The following is a 24624-nucleotide window of genomic DNA, read 5'->3' on the forward strand; positions in this document are numbered from 1 at the left end:
TTTTATAATTTTGCTTTCTTTTCAAGATTTTTTTTTATTGCTGATTATGATTTTTTCTTCTTAATATTCTAAAGTCACAATTTTTTTTCTGTAACAGCCCGTCTCAGAAATCATTTATTCCCGTAGTCCTCTAAATTTTTGCTCTGAGGATCATCCCAAAGAGCTTTTGGTTATGTGGGTTCATATTTTTAGATACTTACTGTTTTAGAAATTAAAACTGAGAAATTGAAAAAAAATACATCAGTTTTCAACAATAAAAAGGGCAGGTGTGTCTGTGTGGCTCAGTTGGTTAAGCATCTGACTCTTGATTTCAGCTCAGGTCATGATCTCAGGGTTGTGGGGTCAAGCCCTGGGTCGGGTTCCACACTGAGCACAGAGTCTGCTTGAGGTTCTCTCTCTCCGTCTCCCTCTGCTTCTTCCCCCACCTCTAAAATAAGTAATAAATAAAATCTTAAAAAGTTCTTTTTTTTGTTATTTTTAAGTGAATTAAATAAATTCATAATGTGTTAACATAAATAACATTTTATGAAAAACGTTTTTTTCGGGAACAAAATCACTTCATGAGGAGAGTGGCATTGATTTACATTTTTGCAAATCTCATGTCTGGCTTAATAGAAGATAGTAGCTTTTCATGTCTGCTTCTGAATTCAGTCTCTTGCAACATGATCCTTTGAACCATACGAAAAGAATTTGACCTCTGACAGATACATAGTGGGAAGGGGAGAAGTATTTTAATAGCCTTTTCAGTTAATTGTGGGCATTCATCTTTGATACTACACCAGAATTTGACAAGTGGCAATTTCTTAAAGGTTAGTTGCCATGTGGAATCTGAAACTGTATCAATTAACTTTTTATACCCTTACATTAAGATCCATTTGTCTGTCTTGTCTTTGAATGGATTCTGAAATGACAGGCTTATTTCGTTCTTTTTTGAGGAAATATCTGCCAAATACCCAAATCTGAATAACTATAGCTTGTCTGTCAGTCATTCTTTCAAGTGAAAAACAGCCCCCTCGCTTGCTGCGCAGCTGCTTTCCCACGGGACCGCCGTGGTCCTTCGGTTTGCTGAGTGCGAGTGCACTCTGTCCACTCCAGCACACAGAGTATCAAAGATAAGTGTACTCGGGCCAGACTTAATACAATGAATACTTCTTACTGCTCAACAATTTTTTTTTAAACATTCTTATTTATTTGAGAGAGAGAGAGAGTGTGTGTGTGTGGTGGAATAGAGGGAGAGGGACAAGCAGACTCTGCCCTGAGCGTGGAGCCCACGGGCTCGATCTCACGACCCTGAGATCCTGACCTGAGCTGACATCAGGAGTCCAGCGCTCAACCAACGGAACCACCCAGGCACTGCACTACTCCACAAATATTTATTGAGCATCTAACATGTACCGAGGATGTTCTTAAGTGAAATTAGTTTTTTTTTTTTTTATACTGTGACTGTGGCAATAAATATAGCGATTATTATTATTTTTTTAAAATATAGCAATTAATAGTATGGTTTAGTGTAACTGCCTTGACTCCTGCTGAGCCACACGAGTTTTACATGACCCCCCCCACCTGCGTTTGCATCATCAACGGAAAAGTTAAAGGGCAAAAGCAGGTCATGTTTTAGTATTGTGCAGATAGCTTTCACCTTGCAGGCCTTTTGGCATGTGCGTTGCCTTGCCTACAGAGTGCCGACTTCCTCTGTTCAACCTCCCCAGGATTCTGTGAGGCTGTAGGTGATGGTGCTCTGAGAAATGGGAAGGCCTGATAGGCACCGGCGGGGACTGACGTGGTTCTTGTTGTGTCGCTGCAGATCTGGAACAGCAACCATTTGTTTCCCAGCGCAGAGGAGGCCACTCTTTTCCTCGGGACCCTGGATACTATTTTCCTCTTCTCTTACGCTGTGGTAAGTTTTAGAATTTGAGGGTTTTAGATTGAGGAAAGATGGAAATGGAAATGACTCCCAGCCTTATGAAGTATGTAAGGGATTCTAGAATTTGCTGACTAAGGAGAGTTCAGCATTGCTGAAGTTGATATTCTGTGTCCCTCCCATCCGTCCATCCATCCATCCATCCACCTATCCATCCATTCATTTATTCACCCATTTGACAAATATTTACTGAGCACCTATCATGTGCCAGGTCTGTGGGAGTTCATCAGTGAGCAACACAGGAATAATCCCTAGCTTTATAAAACTTATATTCTTGCAATGGGATCTAAGGAAGACAAATAGTAATACATAAGCAAATAGAGAGTATGGTTGAAGGGGGTAGTTGCTGTGGAGAAAAAAGCAGGAAAAGGGGAGTAAATAGCCCTGGCTGGGAGTTGTAATTTAAGTAGGATGGCTGGGGAAAGCCTCGGGTGGGAGGGGATATTTGAGCAAAGACCTGAAGTGGGTAAGTGAGGTCAGGGTGACTGGAACAGAGTGACAGGAAGTGAGGCCAGGGAAGGGTAGGGGCTCAGACCTTTAGGGCTTCGGTTCCTTTGTTTGGGGCTTTGGCTTTAACCTTGAGTGAGATGGGAGCCCTGGAAGGTTTTGCACAGAGGAGTACCAGGATCTGCCCTGTGTTTGGACAGGTGCACTTGCTGCCCCGGGAGACTAGACCAAAGGGCAGAGACAGAAACAAGGAGACAGGTTGGGCTATTCCAGTTTTGAGGTGAAGGATGATGGTGGCTTAGATCCAGGGTGGGAGTAACAGAGGTGAGAAGAGTAGGTTTTAATTGTGTTTTGAAGGTAGAACCAAGACCTTTTTTTCCTGTTGAATGTGGAATATAAAAGAAAAGGAGGTGTTGAGAACGACTGTAGGGAGGAAGTATCATTGACAGAGAGGAAGACGATGGGGAGGGTAGGCTTTGGGGGAAATGTCTTCTGGACATGTTACCTGTGAGATACCTATTACTGCCCCAAGGATGAAGAGTAGACACTTGATTATGTGAGTTGGAGTTCAAGGTAGAGGTTCAGGCTGGCAGTACAAATTTGAGAGTCCTTGGCATCTAGATAATTTTCAATTACGAGACTGGATGAAATCATCAAGGGAGCGGATGAGGATAGAGAAGAGGAGTAGGGCTTTCCTTACTTAGAGGCAGGGGTCATGAACAGTGGGCGAGCAGGGCCGAGGTGGAGCAGTGAAGGAAGAGAACTGTGGGATGGTGGTGTCCCGGGAGCCATACCAGCATGGCCGGGGCTAATTCTCTGTCTGGGGTAGTCATCTTGGATGGGGCAGGTGGCATCTCTGTGTGGTTGTGGGGAGCAAGTTTGGTGGTTGCTGAATTAAGGCTGTGGGAAGAGGTGGTAGCCCCTGGACCCACACACCGTGAGTGGTCATCCCTTTCCTCCCAGTGTCTGATTTTCTCTCTTGAAAATGTGTACAGTTATAGAAAAACCTTTTTTTTTTTTTTAAAGACTTATTTATCTGAGAGAGAGTGTGAGAGAGCACATGCACACGCGGAGGCAGGGCCAGGGGCAGAGGGAGGGAGAGAATCCCAAGCAGACTCCCCGCTGAGCTACACGGGGCTCAGTCCCACAACCGCAAAACCACGACCTGAGCCGAAGTCAAGAGTCAGACACTTGGGGCGCCTGGGTGGCTCAGTCATTAAGCGTCTGCCTTCGGCTCAGGGCGTGATCCCGGAGTCCTGGGATCCAGTCCCACATCAGGCTCCTCCGCTGGGAGCCTGCTTCTTCCTCTCCCACCCCCCCTGCCTATGTTCCCTCTCTCACTGGCTGTCTCTCTCTCTGTCAAATAAATAAATAAAATCTTTACCAAAAAAAAAAAAAAAGAGTCAGACACTTAACGGACTGAGCCACACAGGCGCCCTATAAAAAAGCCTTTTCTTTTTTTTTTTTTTTAAAGATTTTATTTATTTATTCGACAGAGATAGAGACAGCCAGCGAGAGAGGGAACACAAGCAGGGGGAGTGGGAGAGGAAGAAGCAGGCTCATAGCGGAGGAGCCTGATGTGGGGCTCGATCCCATAACGCCGGGATCACGCCCTGAGCCGAAGGCAGACGCTTAACCGCTGTGCCACCCAGGCGCCCCAAAAAAGCCTTTTCATTACGAATGTCCAGGTGATGTGAAATCCCCGGTGAAAGTCCCTGAGTACTCTCTGAATGTTTACTTGGGCAGTTATTGAAATATCTTCTTCAAAGAGGAAACTTGTGGAAACAATTGGAGCAGACCTTAGATCATGTAGCCATGCCCCTCACCCTGGGCGTTTTCTGTATGAAATGCAAGTATATGGCCACCCGGCTTTGGCTGGAGCACTCCCGGGGGTGCCTCTCTTTGAGCCTTTTGTGAGTATTTTAAGAAGCGGTGTAGTCTAGTGGAAAGACCAGCTCTACCACCGTCAACTAGCTTTGTGAAACCCGGTTTTGAAATGGAATTTAACCTTTTTTTGATCGTTAGTTTCCTCTTTTGTAGAGTTGTGATAATACCTATCCCTAGGATTAAATAGGTTTGGAAGATAAAAGGTGCCATGAAACGTCAGTGATCATACTTCTTCTTTATACTGAGCTGCACGTCCTTCTGTAGCTTCCAGGCGTCATACAGGCTTTTGGAACAACACGGAATGAATTGATTCCCTAATCTGAAACACTGAGAGATTTTCTTCACCCCTCTTTTCTGTATATAGCATAAGACGTGTGAGTGACAGCTATAGAACACAGAATCGAAAGCTTCCAGGTGCCTCTTTTGAGGTAGTGACAGGTCTACCATAATGAGACACATATCTAAATTTTCTCTAATGTAGATATCAATTGATCAGAAACACTTGTATTTGGATTTAGGTTTTCAGTCAGGGCGTTTATTCATTTCACGTTTTTATGGAAGAAACCTAGTGTATTGCCCTGGGCTCTTTCTTCTGCCTTTGCTTCCATGACCTAGGTTTTTATTTCCTGCCACTCAGTGGGAGGAGAGCAGAAGGCAGAACATTTGTACTTATCTTCAACTAATTACTGTCTTTGCGTCCCTACTCTCCCTGCCTCATGAGGTCACGAAACCCAAGGGTCAGATTAAACAGGCAGTGCCTGTGCCCCAGAAACTTCTGTTGTGCAGGACATGTTGTAACACATCTTGATTCAGAATGCAGATGGCTAAGAGCAGCCCCTCTGGGAATGAAGAAGACTGATCTGTAAGAGTTGTTCTGTTCTAGAAAATGAAGTATATTTATGTGCTTGTTTTATTAGTATTCCTGGTTTTATTTCATTTTGTTTTTATTTTTGTTTTTCCAGTCTCCTTTTAGGCAGTGAGGGGGATCTATCTACTTTTGGTAGAAGCAAAGTTACAGTGGATTCTAGTATTTTGGTGCGTGAGTTTGTTTACAGTATAATGTGCAGAAGCGCCCTGCCATTTCATGAAACGTTTGTGAAACTGATGGAGACAGCTAGTCTGGGCTAAGAATGAAGTTTAAGTTATGTTAGTGTTTTATTTCCCTACTTGCTTTGCCACACATCTTCCTTTTCTCAGGCTCTATTGTTATTCAGAGCTGTAAAATAAAATGCTTTATTTTTAGGGCCTTTTCATCAGTGGAATTGTTGGTGATCGGCTTAATTTACGATGGGTTCTGTCTTTTGGCATGTGCTCTTCTGCGCTAGTGGTAAGTTGAAAAGGTATCATCATCACCAGTATCATCATCTTGGTCCGGTATTTTAGAATCCAAGTACCCTCCCCCCCATTTCTATATGTAGAATAGAAAAGTAAAATTAATCTTCAGGTTTTTAATGCCATGTGTGTCTTTTCAGTTAGGGGAGTCTATTTATTTATTTTTTTATTTCAGATTGCTTCTTTGAAGATTTTTTTTTAAAGATTTTATTTATTTATTTGACAGAGAGAGAGAGGCAGCTAGAGAGGGAACACAAGCAGGGGGAGTGGGTGAGGAAGAAGCAGGCTTCCTGCGGGGGCTCGATCCCAGAATGCTGGAATCATGACCTGAGCCGAAGACAGACGCTTAATGACTGAGCCACCCAGGCGCCCCATTAGTTAGGGGAGTCTTTTTAAAGTGAGATTTGGATCATGCCCCTTCCACGTCTCAGTCAGCACCGGAGCCATGCATAGTAGTATACGTTCTGTGAAGCGAGCCCAAGAGCCAAGCATAAATAGCGCGGCATTCGGTGCTCCCGAGAACCGGGTCATGCCGCACCTTGACTGTTGTGTCTGTCACTACACTTCACCACTTGGCTCTGGCCAGACTATTTTCCATGGTCCTAACATATCCTGTGCCTTTCTGCCTCACTATGTTTGCTCTCGCTCTTCTTCCTGCCTTGAATGGCTCTCTTCAGCTCTCCATAGTCTCACTCAATGTCGCCAGCAAGTTATTGGCCAAATGGCACTTGCTTCACAATGTCTTCCTTTACTGACCTCATTCATTCTTGAAAGTAATCGGTTCCTCTTCTGTGCTCCCCCGCCTGTATTTCTTTGAAGGCACTGATGTTGTCAACAACTTAGTCCACTGATTTCTGTATTACTCTTGCTTTCCCTAGGAGTCTGTGGCATGGTGGTTGAGGTCACAGATTTCCTAAGACCTGGACTCCCTGGGTGTCTGTCCCTCGTCTGCCATTTCCTAGGTGTGATTGCTGTGTGCTTCAGCCTCCTTGTTTGAATACCTCTCACCCGGGTTGCTGGGACGGTTATAGGGGTTTTTGTGTGTAAGGCACGCAGAACAGCACCTGGCTAACAAAGTGCTAGAGAGGCCAAGATCCACGTTTTGATGCATCTTTTTTTGTTTCCTAGCTCCTAGTGAGGAATTTTTGTTGAATGAAAGCATTGAGTTCAGTTAGACCCAGTTTTATTATTGCTTTCTAGTATCTGCTGTTGAGAGTTTGACACACTTCACTTATTCACGGCCTGCTCACCCACACATATATATGTATTGTTTTAAATCCTGTGTACATTTTTGTTTTGTTTTTTCACATTTTTTGAAAAATTGAAGTATGTGCATAAACTCGCCCTTCTTGGTGTGTAGTTCTAAGTTTTGACAAACGAGTATAGTTGTGTCACCACCACTCCCCCCGCCTCCCCCAACCTCTGGCAACCGCTGACCGTTTTTCTCTCCTTGTGCTTTTTCCAGAATGGAATCCTACAGTATTGTACATACTAGTTTTTAGCCCATGCAGAATATTCCAAAAGAAACTTTTTTTTTAAAAGATTTTATTTATTTGTCAGAGAGCACAAGCAGGGGGAGTGTCAGGCAGAGGGAGAAGCAGGCTCCCTGCTGCACAAGGAACCTAATGCGGGACTTGATCCCAGGATCCTGGGGTCATACCTAAGCTGAAGGCAGGCACTCAACTGACTGAGCCACCCAGGCGCCCCTCCAAAGGAAACCCTGACTACCAAGAAAACGTCCACTTGAGCAAAATGCCAAAAAAAAGCAGGGATTTGGCAAATGCTCCGGAATTGCTGAGCAGATCACAGGTTACAATGGCTGCAGTAATGGCTGTAGGTGGCGCGTCCTGGTCCCCACGGTGTGCGTGGCGCTACCCTGACCACACATACGTGACCTCAGTCAGTCCCTACAGAAGTCCTCCACACCCACAGACCTGGGGGCGAGAAAACGGAAAGCGTTGTCTAATGAAGTTGAACAATGAGGACTTAACTTCTTAGAGCTTAAGACAAGTCGGATGGGGGTAATCATTACTGAGCTTTGTGTTTGACATCTCTGGTCAGTGGTGGCAGTTTGGTGGGTGTCTTACTCGGTGCTGCTCTGAGTGGGAGCATCTGAAGAGTCAGCACAGGTCTCTTAGGCTCTAGACCTTTGAATGTGCAAACGTCAGTGTGGTAGGCAGTTTGGTGTCCCTAAAAGTGTCTGTGTAGATGTCACATGTCCCCTTTTCTTCCCTTTGTCTCTTAGGTGTTCGTCTTTGGCACAGTCACAGAATGGCTGCACTTCTACAACAAGGGGCTCTACTGCTGCCTGTGGATCGTCAATGGCCTGCTGCAGTCCACTGGTTGGCCCTGCGTGGTTGCTGTTATGGGCAATTGGTTTGGGAAAGCTGGGTATGCCACTCCCTTCCTCTTTAATTTCTCTTTTTAAGTGGTTTTAATATCAGATTATTCAGACTTGTCATCAATTGAGTCGATCTTTTTGACACTACCCACAGCTTCTATTTTAGAAAGTTAGACTAGTTGAGAGAGAGAGAAGGTTTCATGTCAGAATGTATTACGGGAATTAGTGTGGACTGGAGAGATGGCTTAGCTCAGTGAGACATGTTCTTTTTCTCTCTTTTTCTTTTTCTTTCTTTATTTTTGAGAGAGAGAGAGTGCATGCGAACAGGGGGAAGGGTAGAGGAGGGAGAGAATCTTAAACAGACTCCATACCCAGCATGGAGCCCGACACAAGGCTCGATCTCACAACCCTGAGATCAGGACCTGAGCTGAAATCAAGTCGGACCGTTAACCGACTGAGCCACCCAGGTGCCCCAGTGAGGCACGTTCTTAATATTCTGCTGGCCATGGTCAGATTTTGAGCGTGGCTTAGGCAGTACATCTCAATTTTTAATAAAAATCTTCCCTTTACAGAATATAAGTAATGTAATGTGATAAAATCTCACGTGCCATCCCATCATATGTCTTCCTGTGGGTTTTGCCTTCCCTTCCCTTTTTTGAGACTCAGTGGTCTAGTTTTACCTTCTTACATTAAAGGCGAGGAAACCGAGGCCAAAAATTATCTATGGGACTTGCCTAACTAAGATCACATAACGAAGACTCTAATAAGATGCAGATGAAGAATGCCAAACTTTGGGGCTTAAAAGCCCAAATTGGAGGGCACCTGGGGGTCTCAGTCGTCAAGCGTCGACCATTGACTCATGTCGTGATCCCAGGGTGCTGGGATCGAGCCCCGCGTCAGGCTCCCTGCTCAGAAGGGGGTCTGCTTCTCCCTCTTCCTCTGCCTGCTGCTCCCCCTGCTTGTGCTCTCTTTCTCTCTCTCTGTCAAATAAATAAATAAAATCTTTTAAAAAAAAAAAAAAAAGCCCAAATTGGACATTTTTTCCGTAAACCTTCAAGTAGTTGTCAGATGGTATGTGAGTTTATGTGTGATGCAGGCCGTGGCATGAAGGTGGGCACCTGCTACAGTATCTTCTAGGCTACCAGGAAGAAGAGCCATATTTCGTTTGCAAGATGGAAAATAAGTTGAGATATCCAAAGACTTGGCTTTGTTGTTTGCCATTTTGGTGACATTCTGATTTCAGGAGTATTATTAATTTGAATTTTTTTCATTTTTCCTGCATAAATATTTATATATTATGAGATACACATTTATTTCATCTATAGCTCCATCTTTTTTATTTGTTTACTCCTTTACCATAGGCCAATGTGTGCAGCAGGCATTATCCACCCACCAGGTGATCAGTGCATGCTCTGCCCGGCTCCCGGTTTCCAGCCTCCCCAGGTTCACGATGGGTCATATGCCTGCTGGCTAATGATCTGTAACGTCGTGAAAGTTCACCCGTGAAATGTCTTGTGGGTAGAATAAGTACCACTTAATGAGAATACTCTGACTATACTTCACTGTGCGGGTGATTTCTGTTGAATTCTAACGCTAGCGTTCCTTTTTTAAGAGAATCAATTTTAAGAGATACTTATTCCCATGTAATACTTTAGTTTTCTATTGGACTAGGTGATGCTATCTGCTCACATGCTGTTTATTTTTATCAAGATTTTTAAAGTAATTTTTTTCCATTCGAGATTTTTGAAAATTAGACAAAGGCTTCTTGTTTATTTTGGACAAGCCAGATAACATAAATGAACAGAGAAAAATAAAGGTAAAACCACTTGAAATCCTATCACTCAAATCACTTCAACACATTTTTTTTTTTTAAGATTTTACTTATTTATATGAGAGAGATTGAGCATGAGTTGGGGGCAAGGCAGAAGGAGAGGGAGAAGCAGACTCCTTGCTGAGCATGCAGCCCAACACAGGGCTCGAACCCAGGATCCCAGGATCATGACCTGAGCCATAATCAAGAGTTGGCTGCTCAACTGACTGAGCCACCAGGTGCCCCTCAGCTGGTTTCTTCTAAAATCATGTGTTTGGTCAGCCAGTGTTATTCAGAGCCTGACCTTCCAACTCTTTCCTCCAGGACCCTCTTGCTAGGTTTGATATATTTTAGAGGAACAGGGCAGGGCTGTTGAGCACTGGGGAGAACAGGGAGATTATCTAGTTTAAATTATTTGTTTTCCAGGTAGAAAAAGTTGGGGCTCCAGGGAATTAAGTGATCTGTTGAAGACATTGCCTTAAAAAACTGCTAACCTCGGATGAATCATGCCCCTTTATCAGGGTCATAGTTTTTATTTTTTAAAAAGATTTTATTTGTAAGTACTCTCTGCACCCATTGTGGGGCTCAAACTCAACAACCCTGAGAGCAAGAGCCTCACGGTCTGCAGACTGAGCCAGCCAGGTGCTCCCAGGGCCATAGTTTTTAAAAGCAGATTCCGACTAGGTCACGCTGACAGGTACACTCGTGCAGCCCCGAGCGCTTTCCCACACAGCACTGCGCTCAGTGCTTTGAGGAGTGTAGCACGTTCTAGCTGAGAACGCTGAACCTTAGCTGTGACCTGCTTGAGATTGCGCGGCTGGAAGCAGCAGAGCTAGGACTTCAGAGCAGACATTTTTCACTCTGCTGTGTTGTCTTCCTGTTCGTTTCTAAGACTCCTTCTGTCTCAGTGAGGTTATAAAAATGTTTAAGGAGCTAAAAAATCTAGACCTAACATAGTATGTTATTAATAGAGGGGCACCTGGCTGGCTCGGTCAGAAAAACATGCAACTCTCGATCTCGGGGTCGTGACTTTGAGCTCCATGTGGGGTGTAGAAATTCCTTATAAATAAATAAACACATTTAAAAATATATGTATCAAGTAGAATAAAATACAAATTTTGATGTTAAAAAAATTAATTTGGGGCACCTGGCTTGTTCTGTCAGAAGAGCGCGTGACTCTTGATCTCAAGGTCATGAATTTGAGCCCCCACATTGGGTGTAGAGATTACTTAAAAATAAAATCTTAAAAAAAAAAAATTAACTCATCTTTCTTTCACCAGCCCTACTGTCATTGCCTCTGTTCAGAGCTAATCATTTTTCTCCAGGACTGTTGTAATAGCTAGTTTTCCTTCCACTAGATTCTTTGCCCATCCTTCTTTTTCCTTTTTTTTTTTTAATGGCTTTATTAAGGTATGTAATAAGCTGCACATATTTAAGACGTACCATTTGCATACATCCTTAAAACCACTGTCACGGTTAAGCAAATGGACATATCCATTACCCCCAAAAGTTTCCTCTTCCCCTTTGGCAGTTCCTCTCCTCCCCCACTTCTACTTTCTCCCTCCCTCCCATTACCATCTCCAGGCAACTCTTGACCTGCTTTCTGTCACTTTAGATTAATTTGAAATTTTCTCAAACTTAATATAAAGAGAATCATACAGGATATACTATTTCTTGTCTGCTTTCACTCAGTGTAATTATTCTGAGATCCAGTCATGTCACATGCATCTGTAGTTCATTCCTTTTTATAGCTGAGCAGTAATCTATAGTATCACAATTTATCTTTTCATCTGGTGATGAACAGTTGGGTTGTTACCAGTTTTTGGCCATTACAAATAGAGTTGCTGTGAACGTTTGTGTACAAATCCTTGTATGAACATATGCGTTCATTTTCCTTGGACGAGTATGTCAAAGTGGAGTGGTAGGGTCATGTGGTAGGTGTATGGTCATCTTTTCAAGAACCGGTGGTCTCTCCCAAAGTGGTTTTACCATTTTATATTCCCATCAGCAGCGTGTGAGGGTTCTAGTTGCTATGTATTCTTGCCAACACATGCGTGCGGTCTTCTCACTTTCAGCTATCCTCGTAGGTATGTAGTGATACATCATTGTGGTTTTAATTTGTGTTTCCCTAAAGTCTGATGATGTTGAACACCTTTTTATGTGCTTATTTGCATCATGTTTTTGTGTGCATGAAGCTTCTTTTTAAAAAACTTTTCTATCTTGAGTTTTCATACTCTTTAACATTGTATTGGATTTTTTTTTTAAGATTAAAAAAATTTTTATCTCCATACCCAACGTGGGGCTTGAACTTTACAACCCTGCGATCAAGAGTTGCATGCTCTGCCTACTGACCAGCCAGCACCCGTGGATTGTTTGTTTTTGTATTACTGAGTTTTGAGAGTTCTTTATATTCCAGATGTGAGCCTTTTATTAGATAAATGATATGCAAATAGTCTGTGACTTACTTTAAAAATTCTCTTAACAGTGTCTTGTGTTGCACCCGAAATTGAACTTTATTTATTTATTTATTTATTTATTTATTAAAAGATTTTATTTATTTATTTGACAGAGAGAGAGACAGCCAGCAATAGAGGGAACACAAGCAGGGGGAGTGGGAGAGGAAGAAGCAGGCTCCCAGCGGAAGAGCCTGATGTGGGGCTTGATCCCAGAACGCTGGGATCACGCCCTGAGCTGAAGGCAGATGCTTAATGACTGAGCCACCCAGGTGCCCCTGAACTTTAGTTTAATACTATCTTTTTTTTTAAAAGATTTAATTTATTTATTGCAGCGAGAGAGTATGCACATGAGAGTGAGTGAGAGAGAGAGCAGGAGCAGGGGGAGAGGGAGAAGCAGACTTTCTGGGACCTTGGGATCATGACCTGAGCTGAAGGCAGATGCTTAACCGACTGAGCCACCCAGGTGTCCCTAGTTTAGTATTATCTTAAAGTGACCTGATGTTTTGTCATTTGGGTGTACTTTAAAAAAGTCTTAAGATAGAATGTTGGTTCTTTGGAATGTAAACTTCACTGTTTTAGCCATTTTGTATTTGAACTGCACCAGAATTCCTTCTGATTCTATTGTCTTGTTTTTCATTGTTCTCTGTCTTAGGCGAGGAGTTGTTTTTGGTCTCTGGAGTGCCTGTGCTTCAGTGGGCAATATTTTGGGAGCGTGCCTAGCTTCTTCTGTTCTGCAGTACGGTTATGAGGTAGGCATTTCCTTCTAGCTTTTTCTTCACTATATATAATATGTTTTGGTTTTCTAGGAAATAATACCGTGGCCATCCAGAACTATGTAGAGCTTGTTTGGGTGGGGCAAGGCTTATATTAAAAGTGGACACACTTGAGAATATCAAACACAGAAATTATTCATGGGAAAAATACCCAAGTCTAAAGACAGTATAATCAATTGGGAACAAAGTGTTTGCAACTCATGTTACAGATCAAGAGCCAATCTCCCTAGTATGTAAATAAAGAGTACCTGCAAATTGATAAGAAGACCAAGAATACACAGAAAGAAAGGTAAAGGATTTGAATGTGGAGTTCATGAAAAAGGAATAGAAACGGCTTCGAAATAGATGACAAAACATTCCACTTCATTTGTAACTTATTCATTCATTCAGTAAACATGTATCACAGTTCTCTAAGTGCGGCAGTAGAGAATAGAGCACTGGCCAAAAAAGAAAAATGTCTGCCCTGTGGAGCTTAGGCGTTAGTTGGTGGAGAAATGCAAATTAAAACTACACTGTAAAAAAAGAAAAAGAGAAGAAAGACAGAAACTATGCTGTATATTTATCATATTGGTAAGAATCCATAAATTTGATAGCACTTTGTGCTTATGAGAATGTGGACAAGCCAGCATTGACCTCTCTTGGAGCCTGTCTGAGACTGTCTGTCAAAATGACAGCTGCCCTGACTGAGCTGCTCCACCTCCAGGAATTCATGCCACAGGTGACCGTGCTTCCACGTGTGCAAAGTGATGCATTTACGTGGTTATTTCAACATTGTAAGAGCAAAAAATTCACAAATGTGAACCAGGAGGGAGACACAGTGTGACACATCTATGCGAGCGAAGGTGACCCAGCTGTGAAGTGGGTCCTGAGAGGGAAAGTTCTTGGTGGTTTGTTAAGTGAAGAAAACCAGGGTGCAGAACAGTGTGTACTGAACGATGCCATTTTTGTAAAATGGAGGAAGAATCAGAGTGTATATTTGTATTGGACTGTATGTTTCTAAAACAGTCTCTGGGAAGTAGAAATCAGATAACAATAATGGTTATATGTTAGGAAAATGGGGATTAAGTGGACGGGAGAAGAGGTGGGAGGGAGAGTTTTTACCACCCATTTACTTTTGGTTGCTTGGATCATGTGAAAGTGTGATGTGTTCAAAAACCTAAATAATTAAAAGTAAGTAAGTTGCTCTTTTAAAAAGTAGTTAAATCTTGAAATGGTTCACCAAATGTTTGGTCTCAGAAGAATTTTGGTCAAGTTAGTTAGGCTCCCTGAGAAGTCCTTCCTGTATTCCCAGTCACTTTTATTCCAGGCTTCTTGGCTTCGTATCTGGATTGTACTAATTGGCTCAGATGGGAATTTTGGTTCACCCCGCGTGCGGCTCCCAGATTTGACTTCTGGAAGCACTAATTTTGTCACTGTCTTTTCCAGAAATTTAGACTGTCTGTCCACATCAGGTTCCATTTCCTATTAAATAAAATTCCGCTATGCAGCCTGGCTTTTAAGGTTCTTTCGTCTTGATCTCATCTATTCCTAGCGGTTTTATTCCTGGTTGTGAAGCCCCCCCCCCGCCCTTCGACCATGCGGGAGGCTTTCTCATTCCCTCCCAGTCCCTTTGCTTTGGGCGTGCTGGGACAGACCGTCAGTGGCCTTTTTGGCTCTTCCTGAAGACATTGTGTTGCTGTGCCAGCATCGTTAGCTGTTTCCTATTAGGACTGGGCCTTCTCCTTCATTCGCCTGCTTGATGCCTTATACTATTGTTTGGTGTATTGTTTAATCCCCTCCACTGGATAAAATATTTTCGAGGGCAGATACTGTCTCTTGTAGGAGGCTCTGTGGTACAGAGAAAGAAGTTTTGGAGCCGGTCCTGATTTCACAATTGCAGTGGTACCACTCAGTGTCCCTGGGACCTTAACTGGCCTCTCTGAGCCTCCGGGGGAAAATGCGTGGACAACACAAGTGAAACAGCTCCATGCCTGGGATGGCCTGAGCACTCAGTGCTCATTTCCTTCCCTATCCCCCTGTTCTTCCCACCCTGTCCTCCACCACCTTCCCCACATGTGCTGCTAGTGAATGTGCTCTAAGCAATAGCCCCGATGGATAAGCAGCACCTCTCTCCTCTCTTCTCCAGTATGCCTTTCTGGTGACAGCAGCTGTGCAGTTTGCCGGTGGGATCGTCATCTTCTTTGGACTCCTGGTTTCACCAGAAGAAATCGGTGAGGAGAAGCTGTCCTTTCGGTTCAGCGTGTCTTACTGTTACTGTTTACGAGAAACCTGAGCCAGCACAGCCAATCTCTTTCCCGAGGAGAACTGTGGGCTCCTTTCAGGGGGTTGAAGGAGTTGTATTTGCTGCTTGTGTTCCGTAGACACTGGTTGGCTAACCGGGCACAGACGTTTGAGGGGAGCGAGGCTCACCTTTCTAGATTCAGGGAAAACTCTCCATTTGCAGATGAGTTTTGTAATTGAGACACTGACTGGAAATTAGCATCATCTGTTTCTCGTTTCACTTTTTCAGACAGATTTCTTTCCTTTCATAAAAGTAATTTAGTTTGATACTTATCTGTGGTTACATACAAGCAAAACCACAGAAGCAAATAGACGTATAATTCCATCTTTTGCGTGTTATTGAAGAGACATGTCGGTTTTATAGTATGTAATTAACATTTTCTTAAATGTAATTGAGATAGTGTAAATGTCATTGAAAAAACATTGCTTTGAAGCCAGGTAAAGTAGAATCTGCTTATTAGCTGTGTGGCATTAATTGACCTTGGTTGACCCTGGCCTTGAACCTTAGTTGCTTCTTCTGTAAAGTGGAGATAAAAATAATCTCAACCCCATGAGTAATGATACATGCAAAGCACCTTGCTCAGTGCCAGGCATCTAGAAGGCACTCTATAAATCATGGCTGTTATTGTTTTAGGTCTCCCAGGTATCGAGGCAGAAGAAAATTTTGAAGAAGACTCACACAGGCCATTAATTAGTGGTGCTGAAAACGAAGACGAATATGAGCCCAATTATTCCATCCAAGAAGGCAGTACTGTTACCCAGGTCAAGGCAGTAAGCTTTTATCAGGCCTGTTGTCTTCCTGGAGTTATACCGGTAAGGACTGTTCAGCTCTCCTTACCACAACTCGTGAGATATTATACATGGATATTAGCTCTACCTGCGATAAAGCATCTTGAAGTACTTAGCTTCTCTTTGATACTTTATTTTAGGAATGTACGTTCAGAGGAGTATTGTATAGTGCCCTCAGCTTGTGTCTAGGGTGGCATGACTTGAAATTTTATCTGCATTCTAATGCAGGGTTGGTCTTCCTTTTTTTGTGAAGAGCCAGATAGTAAATGTGTTCAGCTTTGCGGGGGGTGGGGGGCAAGTCGTACAGTCCCTACCACAGCTACTTACATCTGTAGAATACAAGAAACCCTAGATGGTATGGAACAAATGGGTATGGACAGGTTTGGCCTGTGAGCTCTAGTTTGCTGACCCTGACCCTGCATTCCAGAAAGAAGGCAAAAGTGGTGTTTTTAAATATGTTCTTTTTGGCCTATTGAAGTATTATGTAGAATTCTGTGTGACCAAGAGGGTTTTGAATGGTTCATTTAAGTCTGCCTTATTTGCCTGTATTCTTATCAGTCTAGAAAACAATTGTTTGCCCTTGTATTAAAAGGTGCAGAACACAGTACTCCACAGTATTTCTTGGTAATGCATTCCAGTGTTTCCGAAACCTTTACAGTCGGGAGAACTTTCTAACGTCTGAACTAAATCCCTTCTGCTGCAGTTTTTTGTCTTGATGTTTCGGGCGCGCAGGCACGGGAGTGGAAGTTAAGAGGCCTAGGTTATATTTCCAGCTTACCCACTAACTCTCTGTGAGGCCTGGGGTATGTCACTCAGCCCATCCTTGTGTCCTCAGTTCCCCTTCCCACAGAGCAGAAAGTCTACCCCGGGGTCTGTAACACTGGGTTACTGTATTGTGAATAAGCACCTGGTTTTGTTTATTTTATTGTCTAAGGGTGCTTTACAAATGTCACCCCGCAGCTGGATTCAGAGTCTGCAGGTTGTTGTACTTCGTACTTATTAATTCCCTCTGCCTGTGCCCCCAAGCTGAGAGGGCTGACATTTGCAAACAGATAGTGAAGTATGAGTTAGAAGGTAAGTTTCTGCAGTTCTGTAACCAAAAGACGATATACAGGCGAAATGCAAGTTCCTTGAGGCCTGTTCTTACGCTAAAGATTAGTCATTTTTAAGTAGTTGTTAAAGTATTCTGCTGGTAATAGTGTACTTTCTGGGACAGACCTTATATCTGTTGTGACTAAATATGAAACTTTTGCTACTCCTCTGTATTTCACAAGCAATTGTTCCCTGACACGGGCAGGGATGCAGAGGAAATCGAGTTAACTTAATTCCTTTGTCTTGTAGCAGGCTGTCTGGACAAAATGCCCTCCTGATTGGGATTTGGCTCTCTAGGGGGTGGCTGTTGCCCTGCCAGGGAGGCTGTTTAAAAACAAGTGATACCTAGGGAATAACTGGCAGCTCCAGGGAAAAGAATATACTAGCCAGACACCCTTTGAAGTCAGCCTCTCTGTTCCTCCCCCTTTTTCCTTTGATGCTAAATGTCAGGATTTCCTGGTAATAATGTGTTGAATATAGGAGTCTTAGCGCCACTGCCATCCTAATTGTATTCCTCAAAGTAGAGCCACAAGGCCCAGGATGGTCATGTGCTTTCATTTCTGACTCACCAAAGATACTTTTTGCTTTTCCACTCGATGCTGGAATACAAGGCTTTTGGAAACCATGATGTGAAAGTGGTTTTAATGTTGATGCTTTTCTTAGACCTTGAAACTATAGTTTCGTCACATTGCTCTCCACTGTTCATAATGTTAACTTTGCAGGAAGTAGAAGAACCAAAAAAGTTGGGCTGCTTGGAATAAAAGCTGTGATGTTTACTGGATTTCTTTGCTTATGGTTAATGATAGTTAGTGGTATGAATAAAGAAACAGGAGTGTATGCTCTGCCTTTGAGGTTCAAACACTGGTTTGCTTCTACTGGGGAACTGAAAGGAGAAGAAACTGGGGACAATTAAGAAATGGTCATATGTATTTTTATTCCAGAAGCCTGCTGCACATGCCTTTCTGGAAGCTAATGGGGATAAAGAGAAAAGGGAGCCTAGGTAAAGTCAGGCAAATGGATATTTATAGAAGTGTGTAATTTTAAGATCAGGTACTGTCTTCCCAAACTCCCTGTGTATGGTTTTGCTTTTTAATTACATTGAGAATTGTGGTCCTGCTATGCTGTTTTTTGTTCCTTATCGAAAGTCGAATGTTTTTCTTGTAGTACTCACTGGCCTATGCCTGCTTGAAGTTAGTAAATTACTCCTTCTTCTTCTGGTTGCCCTTTTATCTGAGTAACAACTTTGGATGGAAGGAGGCTGAAGCTGACAAGTTGTCCATTTGGTACGATGTTGGAGGAATTATAGGTAATGCCAGATGCATCTTTTTCTATAATGAGCGTTAGTCACTGGTAATATTTTACTGGGTTATGAAATCTGACATTGTTTAAAGTTTTATTGTTTAGTCCACAGCCATTTTTCCTAAACCGTCCTACTACCAGTAAACAGCTAAACTCTTAAAAAAAAGAATCCATAGAAAAGAAGAGCCAGCCCACGGCAGCCCTGTGATTTATAGGGCTCTTTTTTTCTCAGTTCTTTGTTTATGGATCAGTTCTTTTGTGTTGGGAAGCACAGGGATGTTTCCCTCTGCGATCTCTTCAAATGTAACCCTTTCGCACACTTTCAGTGATATCTTAGGTCTAAAGCTAATTGTATGCCAGAGATCCAAGTTAGAATGTGAATGTGTTCATTTTATCTACTTCCCACCTTTCCCACCACCCACAGCCCAAGAAGGGAAAATAGTGTCTAGATTTTGTCAGGTCATGGAGGTAGGAATAATAGTGGGGATTCACTTCTGTGAGTATTTTGCATCTGCAGATTTTTTAAATAGTAACTTTTTGCTGTGGCTGGAAGCATAAACAGGTACTTAAAATAAGACCGTTGTGCAGAATGGATTTTAGTGGGTGTTACTTATATGGCTATGGCAGAATCGGAACATCCTTTCTGTAATGTTTGGATTTAGAATTGTGGTAAGGCAAAACTGCCCTGAGCACATGAGAGCAGTGAGTCCTCAGGTGATACACTGTTACCGTACTTGAACTTGTCTGCCCCTATTCTTAGATACAGAGCCAAAGGTGAGGCTTCCGCCTTTAGACCTGATCATACTTCTGGGTCCTGCTGTCCAATGAGGATATACCAGATGTCTCATAGCCCCTACTGCTCGAAATGGGGGTGCATGCTAAATGTGACCTTGTTGCTTGAAGGATTCACATTACCTCTTTCTAAAGATCCTGACCTGTTCATTATCACCAGATCATAATCACTGCATTTAATTTTAGTAAACATTTATTGGCTGCTACTAATAGCCCATGAGGCATGATCTTTAATGAATCATCTTTTAAAATAAAAAGCAGAGGGATACCTGGGTGGCTCAGTCGGTGAGGCGTCCAACTCTTAGTTTCAGCTCGGGTCATGATTTCAGGGTTGTGAGATCGAGCCCTGTGTCGGGCCCTGCGCTGAGCGTGGAACCTGCTTAAGAGTCTCTCCCTCAAAACAAAACAAAACAAACAAAACACCAAATCAAACCAACAACAACAACAAAAAGATTCTCTCCCTCTGGGGAGCCTTGGTGGCTCAGGCAGTTAAGTGACTGCCTTCAGCTCAGGTCATGATCTCAGGGTCCTGGGATTGAGCCCCTGGAGCCTGCTTCTTACTCTCCGTCTGCTACTCCCCCTGCTTGTGCTCTCTCTCTGTCAAATAAATAAAATCTTAAAAAAAAAAAAAAAAAAAAGGATTCTCTCCTTCTGCTCCCTGCACATGCATGGCTGCTCTCTCTCTTAAAAAAAAAAAAAATTAAAAAATTAAAAAATTAAATAAAATAATAAAAAGCAGAAAAATCAGGAAAAGCCTTCACAGCTGGTTTGAGAAGCGAGAACAGCAAGGGACAGTGGGTGGTTTTGAAGATTTTTTTGTTTTTCCTTATTTCGCTATCTGATTCATGGTGTCCCTCTCAGCGTCATGGCTATTAACAGTCAGGTAATCTTCCTTAAAGGAAGCTGTGGAGGAAGCCTTTTTGGGAGTCAGCCATCTTTTTGGGTAGACCAGTGTCAGGATCCTGATAGCAGGGAGAGGGTACATGGGGAACAAGCTTCAGATAACTGAGCTAAATCATAAACGATTTTGGTTGTGATGTGCTCTTGGTACTTGCAGGTGGAACTTTGCAAGGTTTCATCTCTGACATATTACAGAAGAGAGCTCCGGTTTTAGCTCTCAGTCTGCTTCTGGCCGTTGGGTCCCTCGTTGGATATAGCCGTGAGTATTCACTTGCAATTAAATTATTTTTCTGATCTCTCGGGACTAAGGCATTTGCCATGAGTCAGTGATCCACCCTGGGGAGATGCTTGAGACCAGCTACAAAGGCTGATAGGAGACCTTTGTATTGTCCTGTAAAAGCCTGGTCAGAGTACCATCCCGTAGTTTTATTTGTGTTGGGGAGGAAACTGGCATCTCTTCTGCTTTGGTGGCTTGTTTAAAAGCTTGCTTGGGAGTGTGTATGCTTTGTTTGAGGGTAGGCTCCAGAGGGCCAGCATTAGAGCCAATAAAACAATAAAAGGGAAAGGGTTTCAAAAGAGGAAAGATGGTAATTAGTAGGTTTGGTATATGTCCCTTAAGATGCTGCTGAGATGGGAGTGGAGTTTTCCTTTAGCTTTTAGAAGTCTTATTAGCTCGGGCACCAGCAAGAGGCAGACATTACAAATAAAAGTTGGAGTAGGCGGTGAAAGAGTTGTATCCCTTTGTTGTCTCTGGGAGTGATCTGTGAGGTCACTGAGATCCAGATCTTTCTGTGCTGTTCAGTGGGGGCCCATGTAATCTGCTTTTAAAGTCAGCATGCTGTTTCTGCATCTTTTCTCATAGGTTCTCCAAACGATAAGTCCATTAATGCACTTCTGATGGCAGTGACAGGTATGTCATGTGGCTCTGTTTCACTATACTATTACTGCTCCTCTGTAAATAAAAAGGAAGACAGGGAGACCGTTTGCTCCCTCAGTTTGAGTAATACTAAAACCTTCATTATAAAGAGCTCCAGTGGTAAAAGGAAAGCTGCCTGCTTCAGATTCAGATTCTGTTTCTCTGCTATTATGTGACCTCTTTAGTCCTGTTGTTACAGAGCAGTCCCCTTTGACAGAGATTTTCTAAAATGTTTGATTGCTGCCCCAGCTTCCCTTATTCTGGAAGTGGTTTAGAAAGATGCCACATTGGAAACCAATTCATCAGCTTTCAAAAAGGTTTTCCTCCTATGTCAGAATTGGTCAGTGTTTCTCCATGTGGGCACCGGATGAAACAGTTGAGTGTAATTGGGGACCATGGTATAGAAAGATTATTTTTAAACTTTAGATCCTACTCAGGATAGTGAGAGCTGCTCATGATACGTGAGGCACATGGAACTCATTCCATCCATGTGAACAGAGTCTCATGGGCCAACTCCTGCTCAGTCTGTGGAGAGCAGTGGCTGATAGAACCGTCTGTACTGCTTACAGAGCTTTTTCTCTTCTTTTTTTTCCCCCAATATGTGTGGTTGAATTTGGATAGTCAGATACTCAGTTGATACAACTCTACCATAGAAGTTGACAAGTGAGTGTAATTAGTTATTAATGGATGCAGACTTTACGGATTAGAAAGGCTGTATATTCACTGTATTTTCTGTATCTTTGGTTTTTATAAAATATACCAGAATATCATATAATTCAAGTAGGGCTTTCAGAAAAGTGGATGCTAACTAGTTTGAAGATGACATGATTTGGAAGAGTTTTTATTTTTACTGTTTTTTTCCTCTCCCTTTTGCTGTTTCTCTCCAACATACTGATTAAAATGTTGGGATAAGAGTTGTCCAGTAGATTTCTGGTGGTGCGATGAATAGTGTTTTAATGAGAACCTGTTTTGTTTATGACTTCAGGATTTTTTATTGGCGGACCTTCTAACATGATTAGCTCTGCTATTTCTGCGGACCTCGGTCGCCAAGAGCTGATCCAAGGGAGCAGTGAGGCTTTGGCGACCGTCACAGGAATTGTTGATGGAACTGGAAGCATTGGAGCTGCGGTGGGCCAGGTGAGAGAACAAGAGAGGGCTTGAAATTGAGTGGTGAGTAGTCTCTCATTGGTGGAAGAATTGACACCTGCGCACTGGGCCACAGTAGGTGTAAGCCTTAGGTTTCTAATCTTCTCTGAGGTCAGCTCATGGGACCTAATATGGAAAGTCCCTCTACATTTTGTAGTTTCTTCTTCCCACTTTTATTTTCAGATTCTTCCTGTCTGGAAATGAGCTGACACTTCATAAGACAGATCCTCAGTCCCAGTTTGCTTCTCCCTTCTTCCTAGCCTGAACTTAGCACTCCGAGGGGCCACGAGACACGTGCTTCTCATTATCCCCCACCTGGCATGCACACCCTACCTCCTGTCTCGTACCAGACATACACGTTCTTCTCATGGATCCCCACCAGAAATTGCCATGGACTCTGCAGCTGCTCTGAGTCACTTTCTCTGTTTCCAGTGACTGTGTCTCAAAGGGAGGTTCATAAATGTCTTATGTCAGAATCATCTGGGTTATTTATTAAAGTACAGAGCACTGAGCTTACTACAGGCTTGCTGAATTAGAACCTGGAGATTTGTGTTTCAACAAGCCTTCCTGCTGATTCTTAGGCACTCTAAACTTGAGATTGTCTAGGCTAAGACTGGCCTACAATAAGTGGTCAGAACTACTCAAAGGCTTAAATTCAGCCTTTTCTTCCTTGGGACAGTCGTGACTCATGCCTCTCCTGGGGTATACCTTTCCAAGACATTGAGGGCAAATTTTGCAAAAATAAGGATCAGAGAATCATCTGCATAGATAAAATAGATGAAACTTTGGAAATTAAAGAGATGTTTAATGGGCAAAGAAAATACAAGCAAAACCTCAGGGGTTGCCCAGTGGTCAAAGACATAGGAAGTCAGCAGTGCCATGTAGGCAAAGGGAGGTATTAGTCAGTGAGATCAGAGGTGTAGGGGAGCCAGAGAAGGAGAATGGAAGAAAAAAAGTCTCTTTAGTTCTGACAGTCAGGTCATTACCAGCCTGGAATATTGCTGTTTTGCTTGCTCTGTGGGGATAGATCACCAATGTCTGATTCCTGGTAGTTAATGAGAGAGCAAGTATTGAGGAAAACAAGCCATCTTAATGCTTATCACTACCCAGCCATATGTCATATATTTATTTGTTAATGTCTGACTCTCCCACTATGATGTAAGTATGACGAGGACAGCATTTCGCTTTGTGTTCCACGGTAGCCCCAGTACATAGGACGGTGTCTGGCACACAGTAGATGAGCCCACATCTGTTGAATGGCTGTAGAATGAATGAATGATAGGATTGATGTGCTTAGCGTACTTGATTATGAGACTGAAGAGGAAAAAAAACCTAGGAAAAGTAGGAGAAATGTGCTTACTTGAGTGTGCGCTGGAGTAGGAACCAAAAATGCTATTGGCTACCAGTTTAGAGGTCTTTATATAAAGGGTAAGGGGTGATTGTATTGGACATCCTTTTTTTTTTTTTTTTTTAAAGATTTTATTTATTTATTTGACAGAGAGCAAGTACAAGAAGGGGGAGCAGTAGGGAGAGGGAGAAGCAGGCTCCCGCTGAGCAGAGAGCCTGACGTGGGGCCCAATCCCAGAACCCTGGGATCACGACCTGAGCCGAAGGCAGACGCTTAACCAACTGAGCCACCCAGGCGCCCCTAGTCATCCTTTCCTGATATTACTCTATTTTCGGTTATTGTTTCTCCCTGATGTTTTCTTCGTTAATCAAATGAGTGGGTTATATAATGAGCATTTAAAGGAGTTTATTTTTTATTTTTATTTTTTAAAGATTTTAATTTATTTATTTGAGAGAATGAGAGAGAGAAGAGCACAAGAAGGGGGAAGGTCAGAGGGAGAAGCAGACTGCTTGCTGAGCAGGGAGCCTGATGCAGGACTCGATCCTGGGACTCTGGGATCATGACCTGAGCTGAAGGCAGTCGCTTAACTGACTGAGCCACCCAGGTGCCCCTCAAGGAGTTTATTTGTATTTAGAATGTTTCACCTGCCCGTATTCGGATCCCTAACTGTGAGCTTGGGTCAGCATTAGGCTCCCTTTGGTGGCTGGGGAAATAGGATCTGGAGTAAATCATTGTTAGCTTTATTCATTCCTCTTCCATACTGATTTTTTAATAATTTCCCATTGCGTGAGGTGTGAGATTCCAAACTCTATGACTTAATATTAGAAACTTGATGAGCCTTGTCCCAGCTCTCCTAATTTACCCCGAACAGCTTTGTTTCCCCACCTTCCTTTGACTTCACAAGAATACTGTTTCTGATTTGGTTTCCGTAGCAGTTGGTGCCGACTTTAACAGTGCTTGTCACCGTGCATCACATTTACTGGTTTATCTGTCTGTGTCAGACTCTGCGTTTCCTTGAGAACAGGAACCGTTTCCTTCATCTTTGTGGTCCCGATGGCTTAGTATGTTTTTGACACATAGTAGGGGCTCAGTTAG

The 24624-nt window shown here is 42.9% G+C and overlaps 1 protein-coding gene across 7 annotated transcripts in view; it reads left to right on the forward strand.

Annotated features, from left to right (window-relative positions):
- The window catches only part of SLC37A3 (solute carrier family 37 member 3), a 49368-nt gene that overhangs the window by 19477 nt on the left and 5267 nt on the right, over positions 1 to 24624 (forward strand). For 6 of the 7 annotated variants that reach the window (XM_045792516.2, XM_045792514.2, XM_045792513.2 and 3 more), the window contains 10 exons: positions 1805 to 1897; positions 5499 to 5582; positions 7833 to 7978; positions 12847 to 12943; positions 15093 to 15177; positions 15882 to 16060; positions 18293 to 18434; positions 20277 to 20378; positions 20982 to 21029; positions 22021 to 22172. In XM_045792516.2, the coding sequence (XP_045648472.1) occupies positions 1805 to 1897; positions 5499 to 5582; positions 7833 to 7978; positions 12847 to 12943; positions 15093 to 15177; positions 15882 to 16060; positions 18293 to 18434; positions 20277 to 20378; positions 20982 to 21029; positions 22021 to 22172 (1128 nt within the window). The remainder of the gene's footprint in view (positions 1 to 1804; positions 1898 to 5498; positions 5583 to 7832; positions 7979 to 12846; positions 12944 to 15092; positions 15178 to 15881; positions 16061 to 18292; positions 18435 to 20276; positions 20379 to 20981; positions 21030 to 22020; positions 22173 to 24624) is intronic. The other variant, XM_045792520.2, reaches the window with a different exon arrangement.

The sequence above is a fragment of the Ursus americanus genome, chromosome 3 (genome assembly GCF_024610735.1).
Source record: "Ursus americanus isolate L20-20 chromosome 3, mUrsAme1.1.p, whole genome shotgun sequence".
NCBI classification, from domain to species: Eukaryota; Metazoa; Chordata; class Mammalia; order Carnivora; family Ursidae; genus Ursus; species Ursus americanus.